A 16,385-nucleotide genomic window follows, 5' to 3' on the forward strand; every position below is an offset into this window, starting at 1 on the left:
GTAAGTGGTAGTCACATGACAATGTGCCATACTTTATCAAAAAACTTATTTTATAAACTGACTGTTGTCTTTTGTACTAAAACAGAAATGGATTAATCACCTTTGTATTCAGTTTAATGTTAAGGTATGCAGAATAATGAAATCACAGGCTTCAAAGGCATCTAGAGAACAGGAGGGGATGATGCCACAGTATAAAACAGAGAATACATAATTGCTTAATAGTATTGACTGTTATGCAATTCATTTGTCTAACAAAATGTAGATTTTTTCCCAGTGTTCTTACACATAATGCTGGATTACTTTCAAAGAGTTTGTTTGTTCCCATATTTTATAAGTCTGCTTGACGACACAAACTTTGACCAGCATGGTGTTCCTTCATCTGCACTTACCCCTTCATTACACATACCTGCTTCTCTCAACACCTTCAGACAGAAAGTTTCTTTGAACACATTTGTTGTGCTGTATCTTTTTATGTCACTTACTTTTTTCTATGCGGACTTGATTGTACATTGAAGGTGTGTGAATCTGCTGTTTTAAGCAGAAAAATGCAGACAAAATTAGTCATACTGAAAAATGTGAATTTTGTCATTTACATGACATCTTGCATGAGCAGCAAGGTTTTGTTTCCTAACTTATGAAAGGTACTGCTGTGATCAGTATCAAATGACAGCTATTATTACAAGAAAGTAGAGCTCTTCAGAGTTGATTCTATCTAAAGATAATGAAAAAGATTGCTCTTTAAAAACATCATTTATTTTCATGTGAGCTGTACCTAGAGGAATTAGTTTTGATGAAAGCCAAATCTAAGTGCCTTACCTGCCATGAGAAGGCAAAAGAAATTCCTGAAAAATAAAAGTACTGCAGCAAAAACCTGCATCCCAGACATACAGACTATATTTTTAACATAACAATGACAGTACGCGAGTATTCTGCCCAGGAAATGCACAATGATACATCACAAACTAATCAGTTCATCTTCCTGAGCAATTATGATTCATACATAACAGAATGGGAAGTGACTTAAGAAAGTCCTGCCATCTCACAAAATAATGCTATGCCGAATTTATTCAGACAATTGTCAGCTGAATTTTGTGACAATATATTAATTCAATGATATTCTAACAGTAGGACATGATTCTATGCACTCAAAGCTATGCTGCATTTACGAAAGACAGACAACTTCAGCCCAGGAAAAACATTTACCTATCACATGAAAATGGGTGCATCTAATGTAGATTATAAAATGCATCTAAAGCTTTAATTATGAAAATATTTAACTATAGCCAGACAATTTCACAACTCTGTTTTTGTTTATTTTTATCAGCTGACAACACTTCTCAAGTTTCATGAGGATTTTGACCATTTGCATCAATGCCATACAGTAATGCATGGACATCCACTATCTGATGTATACATTCTGTTCTAGTGTGCCAACACATGCCGCACACTGGAAATTCACTAGAGATGTGTTCTTTGCTGTCAGTTATTCTGACTATTTGCAGTGCCGTATGCATAAACTATCCTAGTAGTTTTCTGGAAACCTGAAGTTATGTGATGTAGTTAATGTACTTTGTGGTCATGGAAAACTGGAGGAGGAACTGCATTTTGCAGTTCTTTGATAAAAATCAAATAGGTAAATGCTTTACAAAATTGCACTGTTTACTCACAGACCACCCAGAGAATATCAATTGCTAACAGTGTTAAAAGAGACATCTTTAAGCGGTAAACATGAAATGAAACACAAGATAATAGATACATGTTTTATTCCAAAGGAAACAAAATCTGTGAAAGTCATATGTACTTTGGAATACAATGGGCCAGGGATGAAAATAAAGATATGGAACAAAGATCACTGAAACAGGGGAAACCAGTGCAATAGACTCTACAAGCTGTGTAAGTCATGTCTTTAGCTGTACTTTTTTATTCAAATTTTGTTTTACTTGAACACATTTTCAGTTCAGCAGCTCTTTTTTGTTGACCTGGCTAGATTAACCAGTGTTGTTCATCTGTGGACACAAGACTAGCTAATACTGTTACTACTCCAAGGGTTTGCTCTGGCAGTGCAGAAATTTGAATTACCTGGTGAAACTGTTAGTAGAAAATATTACTTAACATGGAATACCATCTACTACACTGACAGAGAAACAGCTCAGCATTCAAATAAAACATATACTCTATAATGAATCCCTTTTGAAATATGGAATTAGTCATGTCTGAGCATATTTATTGTACAAAGCAGAGAACAGGACCTCCATAATACACCTAAAGCACAGCTACTTTTAAGTTTTTCATCTTTGCATTTGCATGTGAAATAAATATGATTACCCAGTGCAGGACAGTTTTGCATTTACATTACACAGGCACACAGTGATTGAGTCTGTATAGTTCATAAACACAATCTTTCAAGACAAAAGGAAGACTGCCACAGCATCAGTTATATACATTAGTGATTTTAAGGCAGAAAAATATGCATGTGCTTCTGTGTGTATGTGTGCTGGTGGGCTTGGAGTGAGGGTTGTTGTGCTGAGGTTGCAGTATATTCATTCCAGTTAAAGGAGATCTAATTTCTGAAGGGATATATGGCCAGTGATCATTATCAATTCCAGTGTGAATGTCTGCTTATAGTGCTTTAATTATAGACATAAGTTCAGGTCCTTTCGAATTGTACACTTTTTGCACTGAACCACACAACACCAGTGGAAGCGACATGAACAATTCTCCTCCAAGATCACAGTTTCTTCCCTGTAGCCTCTCCCACAACACAGTAGGTCACAGCCACTTGTGTCCATAGCTGTACTATTGCACACCCTTCCCCTTGTCCCCAGTGAACCTGTCTTTCTGTTGGCTAAGCAGAAGTCTGGTGAGTCTGCAGAGTAGATGAGATCCTGCTTGTCTGGTGGCTTGATGTTCTGCCCCACAGGGATAAGTGTCTTTCCATCATTTCCACCCATCACCTTGAATGCGCCATTGAATTTCTCCAACAGACGATCACCCACCTCGCGAAAATGAGGCATCTTCTTCCAGCATGTTCTCAGGGTACAGGAGCCAGACAGCCCATGGCATTTGCACTCTGTTCTCATGTAATTCTTCACTGCCTGTAGGTAAGAATGAAAGATAGGTCGGTAAGATAAAGATAGAAAGAATGCACTTCACTTTCCCTTTAGGGCAGCCATGTTCCTGGAATGCTTCACTTCAGCTTTCATTCCTCAGTAAAAATGATTAATGTCAACTTCTTAACTCTCTTTCTTTTACTCTGCCTGCAACTTTTTTCAATTAAAATTCTGTGCAATCAAGAACAATTTAAAGAGGTCAATGCACTCCTTCACAAATAAATCAACAATTTTCAGTATTTATCTGTGTGTGTTGGAAAATTAGTTGATATGTTAATATGCAAGTTAGAAAAATTCATCACTTCACTATACAACTACCTATAAGAATTGTTCGTTTTCATTTTAAAATGTCAATTACCTCATAAGTATCATCTAGTTATAATAGTGTCTATAAATACATTGTAAAATTACAGAACACACACACTCAAAACATATTCGAATTGTGTTTAGTTGTTATAATACAGTTTACAGGTACAGAAATTCTAGCACATATCCAGTATGATACTCACATTTCACTTCAGAGTCACTGAGCTGTGATTTATTATGTGCACAAATATTTCAGACTTGTATATCAACCTGTAACCCATATGACTTAGGTCTGATTAGCTGCCTGGGGGCTGCAGCTGCTGGACAAGTATGGGTGGCAGTAAGTGGACAGTGCTTATTCTTGTGCAGAAGTAGACGCTGAGAGAATGCCTGGAAGTGTACTTCAGGAGCACATGAGTATAGCAAAATCCAAGGAATGAATGTGCTACCTCTGAGCGGCACAGGCTTGTAGATGCAGCTCACTTTGGCAGGCACTGCAGCACATTTGCTTGCCAAAAGATGGAAGACTTATGCGTATCTGAACTCCCCCCTCCTGCAGAATGATTACTGACTTCTCAGCATTCCTTGCTCCCAACACAATGCCCACTAGAAGGACAACTACTGACTTACTGAAGGGAACAAAGCTCAGTGGTCATAGAACGGATGCAGACTAAAAACATGTAGCAAAAAAAGAAAGAAAGGAAAAAAATATATATGCATATATATATATATATATATATATATATATATATATATATATATATTTATGGGTCTACTTCATTTAGTTGAAAACACATTTCACTGAAAGTCAGTTTCCTGCGACCAATTCACTGAAAGCTCACTTCACTGAAAACTAATTTCACTGAAACTCATTTAGTTGAAAGTTATATATGGTCTTTTCCCCACTGTAGTGCAATCCTGGAGTTAGTATATAAAATAAGGGTGGGGGTGGGGGGTCACTTCCCCCACATTGGGGGTATGGGGGGCGTAGTCCCCCACATATTGTAAACATTTTAAAGCGTACAGATGGATATTTACAAGTGCAATGAATAACTCTTTCCAGAAGAAAACATATAACCAAACTATGTGGGGGTCTTCGCCCCTACACCCCCCACACACCCCCTTTCTATATATACTAACTCCAGGATCACACTACAGCAGAGAAAAGGCCATATATAACTTTCAACGAAATGAGTTTCACTGAAATGAGTTTTCAGTGAAGTGAGCTTTCAGTGAATTGGTCCCAGTCATTTGAGTTTCAATAAAATGAGTTTTCAACGAAATGAAGTAGACCCATATATATATATATATATATATATATATATATATATATATATATACAGACACACACACACACACACATATATATATATATATATATATATATATATATATAGAGAGAGAGAGAGAGAGAGAAAAAGATAGTTTACCTTCACATCACTGAAATGCATTTGTGTAAGTGTCACTTGTACAAAAGGATATTTTCACAGTTTTGAAATGTCAATTTTTGTTTTGCCATAACTACAGTGTTGAACTGTTCTTCCTGTACTATGTCTCGGATGGGAAATGGGTTTTCACATTCAACCCAGAAATGTCAAATTTCGAAAACCAATTTTACCATGTTCGAAATTTGGGAGGAAAAGCATTGTGCATTACGACATTTCAGTTTGGTGTAATGATCACTCGCACAGCTGCATTTCAGTGATTTGAAGATAAACCATATATAGATATATATATATATATATATATATATATATATATATATATATATATATACACATATAAAATATACATATAGCAGATGACACATCGACTGTACTATTTCATCAGAGTATGTACACAGCTTTCTGAACAGTCACTGACAATATTCTACTTGGAATGGTCAAAGACCTAATTACTGGGGACATTTTTTATTGACCTTACCAGAGCTTTTTAACTTGTCAATTACAAGATTTTCCTAGACTATCTTAGTGGACTAGGCATTAGTGATTATAAACAGTCCTAGCTTTGAAAATACCTTTCTAACTGCTGCTTTTCAGTAAATTTAAATACATCAACCTGTCAGTAAATTTAAATACATCAACCTCTTCATCAGTCCCCCTTCAAAATGGTGTCCACCAAAGTTACATTATGGCACCTATATTCTATTCTGTCTACCTTAAAAAACTCCATTTTGACTTACCCCATCTTCATCTTCTGCTTTATGGTGACGATATGGTCCTATCTGCTCCAACCATTCTATCTCTTCTCTTGAACTCCAGTGTCAGGCTGATTTTTATGCTCTTATTTAATATTGCTTAACTACTGCGGTGGTGGTGCTGCGGTAGCGTTGTCGTCTCACAGTAAGACATTATCCTGTTCGATTCTCAGCTAGAGCGTCTTCTGTGTGGAGACATTCATGAATGGGCGTACCTTCATTGAAGGTTGTGCGTCTGAGGGGGCAACTCGGCACGTAAAAATCTACTGCCAATCATTAGCGGACCGGAGTTCCACTGTGGCGACCCCTAACCGGGAAATGTCGAAAGACACAACAACAATTTAATATTGCTTAACTCCTCTAAAACAAAAACAATGCTTTTGGTACTAGGCAAAAGCTCATTTCTATCTCCAGACCACTACAAATCTTTGATCATTTGGAGTAACACAAATGAAAACTTTTTTTCATTGCTTCATTCAAATACCTAGGGATTTTATAGGATCCTTTCCACCTGGACTACACACACACACACACACACACACACACACACAAAATGAACTCCCTTCTATTGTGTTTTAATAGGAGCTGCCATTTTCTTTCCAGACCCTAGAGTACATTTTCCCTCCGATTCCTGCAACCACTAAAATAAATGTATCAGCCATTCAAACCATCTCAAATGCCATTTGCAGATTCATCACTCTCTCCCCAAGAAATGCACACCACTGCAAAAACACTGTAAAAGCAAACTGTCTTCTTATGAAAAACATTGCTGTTTAGACTTATCAGGAATGAGATCACCCTCACCATCCTCCAGAATATTCAGAAATGCACCAACGTACAACCTTAGGGACCTTAATCCCCCAGGTCCTCTCTCCCCAAACTAGGCTTTAGTGCATAAACCATGCTTACTTAATCTCTGTTCCTGAACTGTGAGAATCTCTCTCCCTTATTTTCTTAAACACGATTCTTCTTATCCCATTTTCTGATCAGAAGTAAAAGCACATTACAATACACCAACTCAGATGTCCACTTGGCATATAATGCATGTATACATTATGTTTGGTCAGTCAGTGTATATATAATGCCATGTACCTATGCTATTTATACTGTCAAGCCAACTCTGATATTCATGTTGTATACAATAAATGTATATATTACATTCTGTCTTTCACTTTGTAAATAATGTCATGTATCTACTGTGTTTAGTCCCCTGACTGAAACTGAAATAGATCTAATGGGATCAGTGCTCTACCCCGGTTAACAAATTCAAAATAAGATAGATAGATAGATAGATAGATAGATAGATAGATAGATAGATAGATAGATAGATAAATAGATAGATAAATGAATAATGTGTCATATGAAATGTAGCACAGTGTCAAAGCACACACACACACACACACACACACACACACACACACACACACACACACACACACACACGCACACACACACACACACACACACACACACACACACACACACACACACACTCACTCACACACTTGAAAGAATGACGCTTGCTGTTTAATATTTCTTGGTATATGATGAGGGACTTCTTAGGAAATGTTGCTTTATGTGCTTAATTCACTGATAGATCGTCTGGTGATATTAACACAACCTTTCCTATATCTCTCCAGCAGGAGAGTTTACTGTATTCAGTCTTGCTTATTATTAATGTCTTAATGATAAAAGCAAGGAACAGTATGCCTGACCCAACACGGTCTAATGCTTGGGATGTAAAACCAATGCTGGCAGTAGCATCAGTGCAGACTTTATTAAAATATCCACTGAAGTTAAAGTAAATATAGGTAATCAAACATACTGTAGGTTTGCTAAAGGTTTGCATATCACATAAACAATAATATGTTTCTGCAATAAAAAAGGAGAAAGAAAAAGTCTTCTTAAGCTGATATATTTCTGTTATGAATGACACTGATAACTTTTGCTTACATTCCATAAGCTGGAATTGATATAGCATACTGCTTGTAAGTGCAATCAAATTGTTTTGCTGGATAGGTCTTGGTTACAGAAATAACTAATTTAAGAATGGATCCCCACACATATAAACAGTGCAGATATACCTTCTAGGATGCACTTGTCTAATGATAGTTTACTGTTTCTGTGAGTAAACCTGCACTTTATTCCATTGCCTTATTAATACTCAGCCTAGATATGCTCATCTGATTTCATGAATTACATCATAGTCAAACAGTATAGTTTTCAGCACTTCAATTTCAGCTACTCTCCATGCCAGCCCTAAGATACTAGCATCATAAAGCTTCTTGGGCCTGTGCATGTCAGAATTAAAACTGCATGTGTGGTTAGTTAAGCCCTCATGAAGTGTTGCAACACCTGATATGCAGCATTATATTAAACAAAATATGTACTGAATCTGGAGGATGACAGATAACATTTTTCAGGTGGTAGAAACTGCTTGTATTTTCAAACTGAATAGTTCTAATTTATTATCAAACAGTGAGACTGGGAAAGTATTTTATCAATCTGTGAGTGTAGAAGTACATGAAGTAATTTTAGGACAACATGGTGGACTGGTTCAGTGGTTGAAATGATTCAGTAACTCAGCAGTCAGTGGGAGCTTGTATTGCACTCACTCACCTCATTTTATTATTATGCAAATTGCCCCCAGACTACACATATGCCTAAATTGCTTTGACTTCTTTATGAAGTGGCCTTGGGCAGTAATGTGTTACAGGGAGGACTAGCATTTGTACCATTACCTGTCTACTGTGCTGTATATGCAGTGGATATAACTATCATGTCTGTGAAAGGCATCATTGAGTGGTATAATTATTTTATGTGTGTACCTTTAGTTTCATATTGTACATTGTTATATTTCTCTCAGTTCATGTCACAGTGTCACTCTGTTTTGGACCATGGGAAAAGTTGTTACATCTGAAGGCAGGCTGATAGAGAGAAAACAGTAATAAAGTCTGTCCTAATATTACACAGACATGCCCTGCCACAGCAAAGTTTCAGAATTCCATTTTCTGCAACACTACTGGGGCATGCCTGCAATGGATACTGCTGAGCCCTATAACTGCTCCTATCATCAGCTGTGCATGATTAAAAGGTGCATTATGATGCTTAGGGCATGTCTGCAGAAAAAGTAACTGTGTACAGCTATATTATGCAACTGCACAGTATGTTTATCAATACTATGTCTCAAACATTATTACATTTCACTAAATCTGAAGAAGAGGAATAAAGACCTACCACTATTTAACAGAAACTGGATGGGAGGTCCATGTTCAGCATATGGAGGAAGATCCAACACATAGGACTAAAAGCCTTCTCAGTACTAAGAGTAATCTTTCCCAAAGTCATAAAACATTTGGGGATTCACCTTTGGAGTGATGTGATTGAGTTTCATATCCCTCCACAAATGCAAGTTGGCCTTTTCGGAGAAGACCCCATTGCACTTCCACACCTAGTGCTTGTATATTATTGAGGATTTTAGCAGCAGTATTTAGGTTCATAAGTTCATAGGTGTGTACTAGGCTAATGGCTCTGGAGCCTTTACAAGCCTAGGCCATAGGATTACCCTGGCATCATGCCACCCAATCTTAGTTCCTAGTGCCTCTGTCGAGTACAGCCACTGGAGTGATCGACGGAGTGAATTTTCTATTTCCCATCCACTCATCAAGATTTCTCTTGAAGAGGGCTAGTGAGGTGCTCTGCTTGACATGTATGGGAAGTCTATACCATAGCACAAAAACAAAAGTAATTGAAAAAATGAGAGCCAGCACATAGTGGTGTTTGAAATCATATAGATGCTTTATTCCATTATTCAATCATGGCAAAACAGATCGGTTTCAGCAGATTCAATAAGCCTTCATCAGTCAGACTGATGAAGGCTTACTGAATCTACTGAAACCGGTCTGTTTTGCCATGACTGAATAATGGAATAAAGCATCTATATGAGTTCAAACACCACTATGTGCTGGCTCTCATTTTTTCAATTAGATATGAAAGTTTAACCATTACATTTTCTTTGTAAGCTGAAATAACTGATACAATGTATATTATCATGGTAGCTATGTTATGTAGAAATGAATGTTTAGAGCAGATCCCCCACCCCCACCCCCAAAACTGAGTCCAATAAAAACAGATAATAAAACATACAAATGACAAAACTGAGTGACTCAGAATGGTCTGACCCCTCACAGTATAACTGAAACAGCACCATCTCTCCAGAAAGTAAACCTAGTATGGTATTTTAATTCAGTGTAGCAAGGTCAGGGGCAAAACAAATTGTCACTGAACTATTCAGAAGGTGCCTCATCCTTCTGACAGGAAAAAACATAGCAGATCCCTCTTCCCACAATATAATATGCACCCACCCCCTGAAGTCTGGATGTATTTTCTGATAAACAAGGACAGTATCAATTCACTAGATTAAGACAAAGAAAGACTTTGATTAATAAAACTATTATGATATAACAGCATACTAGTGATGTAAAATGCAGATGTTAAGAATACCAAATATTATATGTTAAAACACTGAAAATATACAGCGATTAACTTCAAACAATTTACATGAAATGAAAGGCTTAGGAGGACGTGGAGGGGCCTTGTAACTAAAGCAAAACTGCCTTAGGTTCACCACCACAAGACAGAGCTCCAACCTACAAGCATGGAGCTGCACACCAAAGGTTGGAAAAGTACAATTGTCAATCTTAGGATATTTTCATATTTGCTAAATGCTTGCTCATTTATCGACAAAATGGAGAGAGACAGCAAGTAATAAGGCCATTAAGCAGTTAAAGTACTATTCAACATAAATCAACATCCAGGCAGAAGATGGATAACCTGAAAGGCTAACCAGATTAAGAGAACCATAAATATATAAAATACATCTGAATAAATAAAACTGTATTTTATTACTTGAGAGTTGTGCCTGCTGATATTTCTGCTCTATCATGTCCTGGAACTAGCACTGGGGGAAAGCAAAACAGAGGTGACCTACAGAACAAAATCTGGCCGTGGTGGGCAAAAGGTAGGGATAGAATCTTTAATCACCACCTGCACAGCTACATTTCCCTCCATTGAAGCTGCCAAAAACTGCCATAGGCATACCAAACAACCACAGGTTAAAAAAAAAAAATTCAGCCCAAAGTTCTGGTTGCAACATTCCATAATGTGTGGAGAGCAGAAACTGCTTGGTGGGAAGGAGAGATTAACAAACATCTTATACAAGGGCAAAGAAGGGCAGATTTATTGTGAAATACAGAGGAGCTCCCCCACCCCAAATAAAAAAAGTCAGTTCATGTACTAATATGCACAGCTTGATATATGTTAATCCTATACTAATTCGCACAGGCTTAATATCTGTCAGCTAGTCCCATTTTGAATGGCAAAAATTGCTGTCATGAAAAAGGCACGGTTAGCCCTGTAGAAAGACTTCTATATTACAAAATATAGCATTTGGATAAAATAAAATGATGCCTGTCTGAAGTGGTTTACATTGAGGATCACTAGTTCAATTTTGGTAAGTCTTTCGTATGTGGAAGAAGAATCACAGCATCCGGATAAAATTGACAATGACACAGGAAGGGCATACATATACTCCAGGCAGACAGCACCCAGCTGGAAACTATGTTACCCTGCATTACAGTAGTGAGAGAAAATGTATAAGCATCACCATTTCCAAAAAGCATGCTGGGTAACTATATACTTTAATTTGCAAATCACATAAATTTGTCTTTCACTTGTGGGAAAAGTCATGGCTGAATAAAAATTCTGCAAGTATCAGTCTACATTTTCAGGTAACAAAAGAGTGCATACTTACATACTAAACAGTACAAATAAAATACATAAATAAACAACTGTAAAGCCATGCAAAGACACATGGTCAAAGTGCCTGCCGTAACATACTTCCACTAGTTTATCTGATTATCTAACATGTTTCATGTAGTGCTTTCCACACTTTTTGCTCACATTCTCTGCATAGCAACGTGTGACCACTTTCTCTTTATGCACATAGGCTGGGATTCAGAAATCATTTTTTTGCATCACAGCAAACAGATTTGCTTGAAGAAAGGCCATGCTCCAGATTGTGGGGGGGGGGGGGGGGTGACTCATAGGCACAGTGAACATGATTTCAGAAATCAAAGAACTTCAACCACTTGCATAATATGCACATAATGATATAATGATATGAAAATAAGGGCAACTGTGAATGCAAACTGGAGTACACAATAAGGTGGATTGGTTCAGAAACATATACATGCTAAGAGACACTATCTTCAGAGCTGTTCTTTTGCAGCTAAAACTAAAGAGTTATGGGAGACAGACTGCAAAAATGTCTATTGCGTGGCTGCCATGCTAGTAAATGTGTGTAAGCAAGAGGCTGTTATTACTGCCAGAAGTCATGGTGTTGCTCGGTGACACCTCTGGCAGTAACAAGTCATCCATCTGTGCCTAACATTTCAAGTTCTCCATAAGCCCTCCATGACAGAAATTATGGACCACTACCATATAGACAGAGACATGCAGGAGCTGGTCAAGATGTGTTGTTTTCATATGCAGGACTGAAGGAAGCATGTAGTACCTTTCCATGTGGACATCAAGGTATGTGTTGCTTTGAGAATCCCAGCTAAGGTACTTTAACTTGTTAATACAGTTTGATTACTTTGATATAAGTATCAATGTGCCTATGTCACAAGTAATAATTCAATAAAGGTGTTTAAAAATAAAAAGGTACTTTTCAGGTATCATTAGGAGCATGGCAAGTGTACTCCAGGCATGTGCCTCAAAATACTTTACCAGTTCCTCAGTGCCATGCTATAGCATGTGGGGAAGCATATGTGGTTTCAGCATACCACAGAGGAGAGATTCAACACCATACAGGCTTTTTATGACATCGCCCATTTTCCTGAGCTTGCAGACTACATATACATTGAAATAAAGACACTATTTGTAAATCAGAGGTAAAGGTATATTATCTGTAAGGAGTTCCACTCTACCAACTGCCAGGTTGTCTGTAACACACAGGGTATAATAGCAATGTATTTGCAGGCAGTGCCCAGGATGCCCACATAAGGTATATGTGTGACCTATATCATCAGTTTATGAACCATACTTTTCCCCAGGGATATTAATCATTCTAGATATGCCCTGGAAATGTGGTTAATGACACCTATTAGAAACAACAAGGCTGAGGCACAGAATGGCTACAACACTAATCTGTCACAGACCGGGGTCATTGTAGAATGTACATTGGCTTGCTTATGGACTATTTCCACTGTCTGAATGTATCTGAGGGTTCCCGTACAACCCTACAACATGCAGTAAAATATTTACTGTCTGTGCATTGTTACACATCATCATGTGCAAAAAAATAAAACCATGAAGAACAAAGAAAACCAAAAACTAAAACCACAAACTATAGAAAGGCAAGCCAAGGATATAATATTTAGCATTTTCATCTTTTAATAAATATCAGAACTTCTTCCGAACAATAAGTAAAAACAGTACAAAAAAGTGATTTTAAAATAGCACACTCCAAGGTCATATGACAAACTTCTACCAATCATGTTAAAACAAATAATCATGAATTAATTTGTTCACATATTCACATCTACCCAATAAAGGTGACAAAAGATAATGAGAGAAACATACTCACAATTGAGGAGAGTGTGTTGAGGAGATGGAAAGAGTACTTTGAGGGGTTGATGAATGAAGAGAATGAGAGGGAGAGAAGGTTGGATGATGTGGGCATAGTGAATCATGAAGTACAATGGATCAGCAAGGAGGAAGAAAGGATAGCTATGAAGAAGATGAAGAATGGAAAGGCTGTTGGCTCAGATGACATACCCGTGGAAGCATGGAGGTGTTTAGGTGAAATGGCAGTGGAGTTTTTAACCAGATTGTTTAATGAAATCTTGGAAAGTGAGTGGATGCATGAGGAATGTAGAAAACGTGTTTTGGTACCAATTTTTAAGAATAAGGGTGATGTGCAGAGCTGTAGTAACTACAGAGGGATTCAATTGATCAGACACAGCATGAAGTTATAGGAAAGAGTAGTGGAAGCAAGGTTAAGAAGAGACGTGATGATTAGTGATCAGCAGTATGGTTTCATGCCAGGAAAGAGCACTACAGATGCGATGTTTGCTCTGACAGTGTTGATGGAGAAGTACAGAGAAGGTCAGAAGGAGTTGCATTGTGTTTTTGTAGACTTAGAGAAAGCATATGGCAGGGTGCCAAGAGAGGAGTTGTGGTATTGTAGGAGGAAGTCAGGAGTGTCAGAAAAGTATGTAAGAGTGGTACAGGATATGTACGAGGGTAGTGTGACAATGCTGAGGTCTGCGGTGGGAGTGACGGATGCACTTAAAGTGGAGGTGGGGTTACATCAAGGATCAGCTCTGAGCCCTTTCTTATTTGCAATGGTGATGAACAGGTTAACAGACGAGATCAGACAGGAGTCCCCATGGACTATGATGCTTGCAGATGACATTGTGATCTGTAGTGAAAGTAGCGAACAGGTGGAGGAGACCCTGGAGAGATGGAGATATGCTCTAGAGAGAAGAGGAATGAAGGTCAGCAGGACTAAGACAGAATATTTGTGTGTGAATGAGAGGGAGGATAGAGGAATGGTGAGGATGCAAGGAGTAGAGGTGGCGAAGGTGTATGAGTTTAAATACTTGGGATCAATAGTTCAAAGTAACGGCAAATGTGGAAGAGAGGTGAAGAAGAGAGTACAGGCAGAATGAAGTGGGTGGAGAAGAGTGTCAGGAGTGATTTGTGACAGACGAGTACCAGTAAGAGTGAAAGGGAACTTCTACAAGAGGGTAGTGAGACCAGCTATGTTATATGGGTTGGAGACAGTGGCATTGACAAAAAGGCAGGAGTTTGAGCTGGATGTGGCAGAGTTAAAGATGTTAAGATTTGCACTGGGTGTGATGAGGGTGGAAAGGATTAGGAATAAGTATATTATAGGGTCAGCCCAGGTTGGAAGGTTTGGAGACAAAGCCAGAGAGGCAAGATTATGTTGATTTGGACATGTGCTGAGGAGGGATGCTGAGTATATTGGGAAAAAGATGCTAAAGATGAAGCTACCAGGTAACAGGAAAAGAGGAAGGCCTAAGATAAGGTTTATGGATGTGGTGAGAGAAGACATGCATGTGGTTGGTGTGACAGAGCAAGATGCAGAGGACAGGAAGAAATGGAATCAGATGATCTGCTGTGGCAACTCCTAACAGGAACAGCCGAAAGATGATGATGATATCTACCCAATAAAAACAAAAGGTGCTCATGATTAGAAAAAATGTATAGAAAAAAAGCCAACAGTAAGTACGAATGCACTGAAACGTCTACTTGTTATAATATGTTTAATGTAAAACAACAATTAGAACAAGTGTATTACCTTATTATAAAAGTGTATGCTTATTTTATACAAACAGGAATAATAATAATGTGCCAGTAAAATCACTTTAAATTAATGTATTTGTTGAGACCTGGTCTTTTGTCTGCAATAAGCCAAATTTGCCATTCAGCTTCCTTACATTCTAAAATAATGTTAAAATTCCTACGTTACACATACTGCATGGTCTAAAACAAAAAACTCAGATTTTCTAAAATCCTGGCACACTAGTGAGTGCTTAGCTAAACCATTGTTTTCATCCTTTTTTATGGATAGCTAATGTGTGTTCATATATTCTCTTGATAACCTTCTAATGGTCCTAACAATATAAAAACTGTGACACTTGGAACAGCACGCTATATATACTACACCATAAGAGTTGCAATTATATCTACCTCATGCCTTAATAAGTTTGTCAACTGCTGCAATAGAAATATTACAGGTATTCCCCATAAAACAACAATATTTGCAAAGATCACATTTGTACGTACCAAGCTAAATCTTTTCATATGGGTTAATGTTATTCTTTCTTTCCAATATTGTCTTAATATTAGCTGATTTTTTTATAAGCAAATAGGGGTGTTTGTTTTAATACTTCTGTCACTTCATTATTTCCTAAAATAATTTTCCAGTTGGACTCCATAATTTTTCTTAATGTACTGCTGTCATTAGAAATAGGGAACGGAAATGCAGTTATATGCTGTGCGTAAAATTTCTTCACTTGGATTAATATTATATGTTGGAATATCAGATGTGATGCATGTTCTTAATATATGCTTAGCTTTATTAAGTCTGAGTATTTTAACTTCTTGTACAACATCTCCAATGAAGTTAACATCATAATCTCTTTCAACAAATACATTTATTAAATGTTGCAATTCTTCCAAAAAAGATGTGTTCCTCACTAGTTAGCCTACTTAGCCTTATCAGTCGGCTCTTTGGGGCATTCTTTTTCATGTGGAATGCGTGTTGGCTTAATTTATGTAAATAATGGTTAACAAATATATATTTTCTATATATTTTACTATTTAGTTGTGCTTCTTGTTGGTTAATCTCTAAATTAATATTTAAGTAATGGATACTAGTGCCCAAACCACTCACAGTAAATTAAAAAAAAGTTAAAGACGAGTTTAGTATTTCAAATAACTTCAAAACTCTTCTCTAGTACATTTCCAGATTAAAAAAAATAGGTCATCCAATGAAATGTCTATAAACAACTACTTTATTATATAATGGTTGTTTTTTAAGAATGTTCTGTCCCCAACTGGCCATGACAAAACTGGCATATACTAGAGCCATCATTGTTCCCATTACAACTCCTGAAAGTTGTTTATAATATTCATTCCCAAATTTAAAAAAATATATATATTTTCTAATACATGTTCTA

At 37.2% G+C, this 16,385-nt stretch overlaps 1 protein-coding gene across 1 annotated transcript in view; it reads right to left on the minus strand.

Moving 5' to 3' along the window:
• Positions 1-1,748: 1,748 nt before the first annotated feature.
• The window catches only part of WNT6 (Wnt family member 6), a 1,614,901-nt gene continuing 1,600,264 nt past the window's right edge, over positions 1,749-16,385 (minus strand). Inside the window, exon 4 of the mRNA XM_044075215.1 lies at positions 1,749-3,095. Coding sequence (XP_043931150.1) covers positions 2,634-3,095 — 462 coding nt within the window. The 3' untranslated portion in view covers positions 1,749-2,633. The remainder of the gene's footprint in view (positions 3,096-16,385) is intronic.

This window comes from Protopterus annectens, chromosome 6.part0 (assembly GCF_019279795.1).
Source record: "Protopterus annectens isolate FY-2018-M chromosome 6.part0, PAN1.0, whole genome shotgun sequence".
NCBI lineage: Eukaryota > Metazoa > Chordata > Ceratodontiformes > Protopteridae > Protopterus > Protopterus annectens.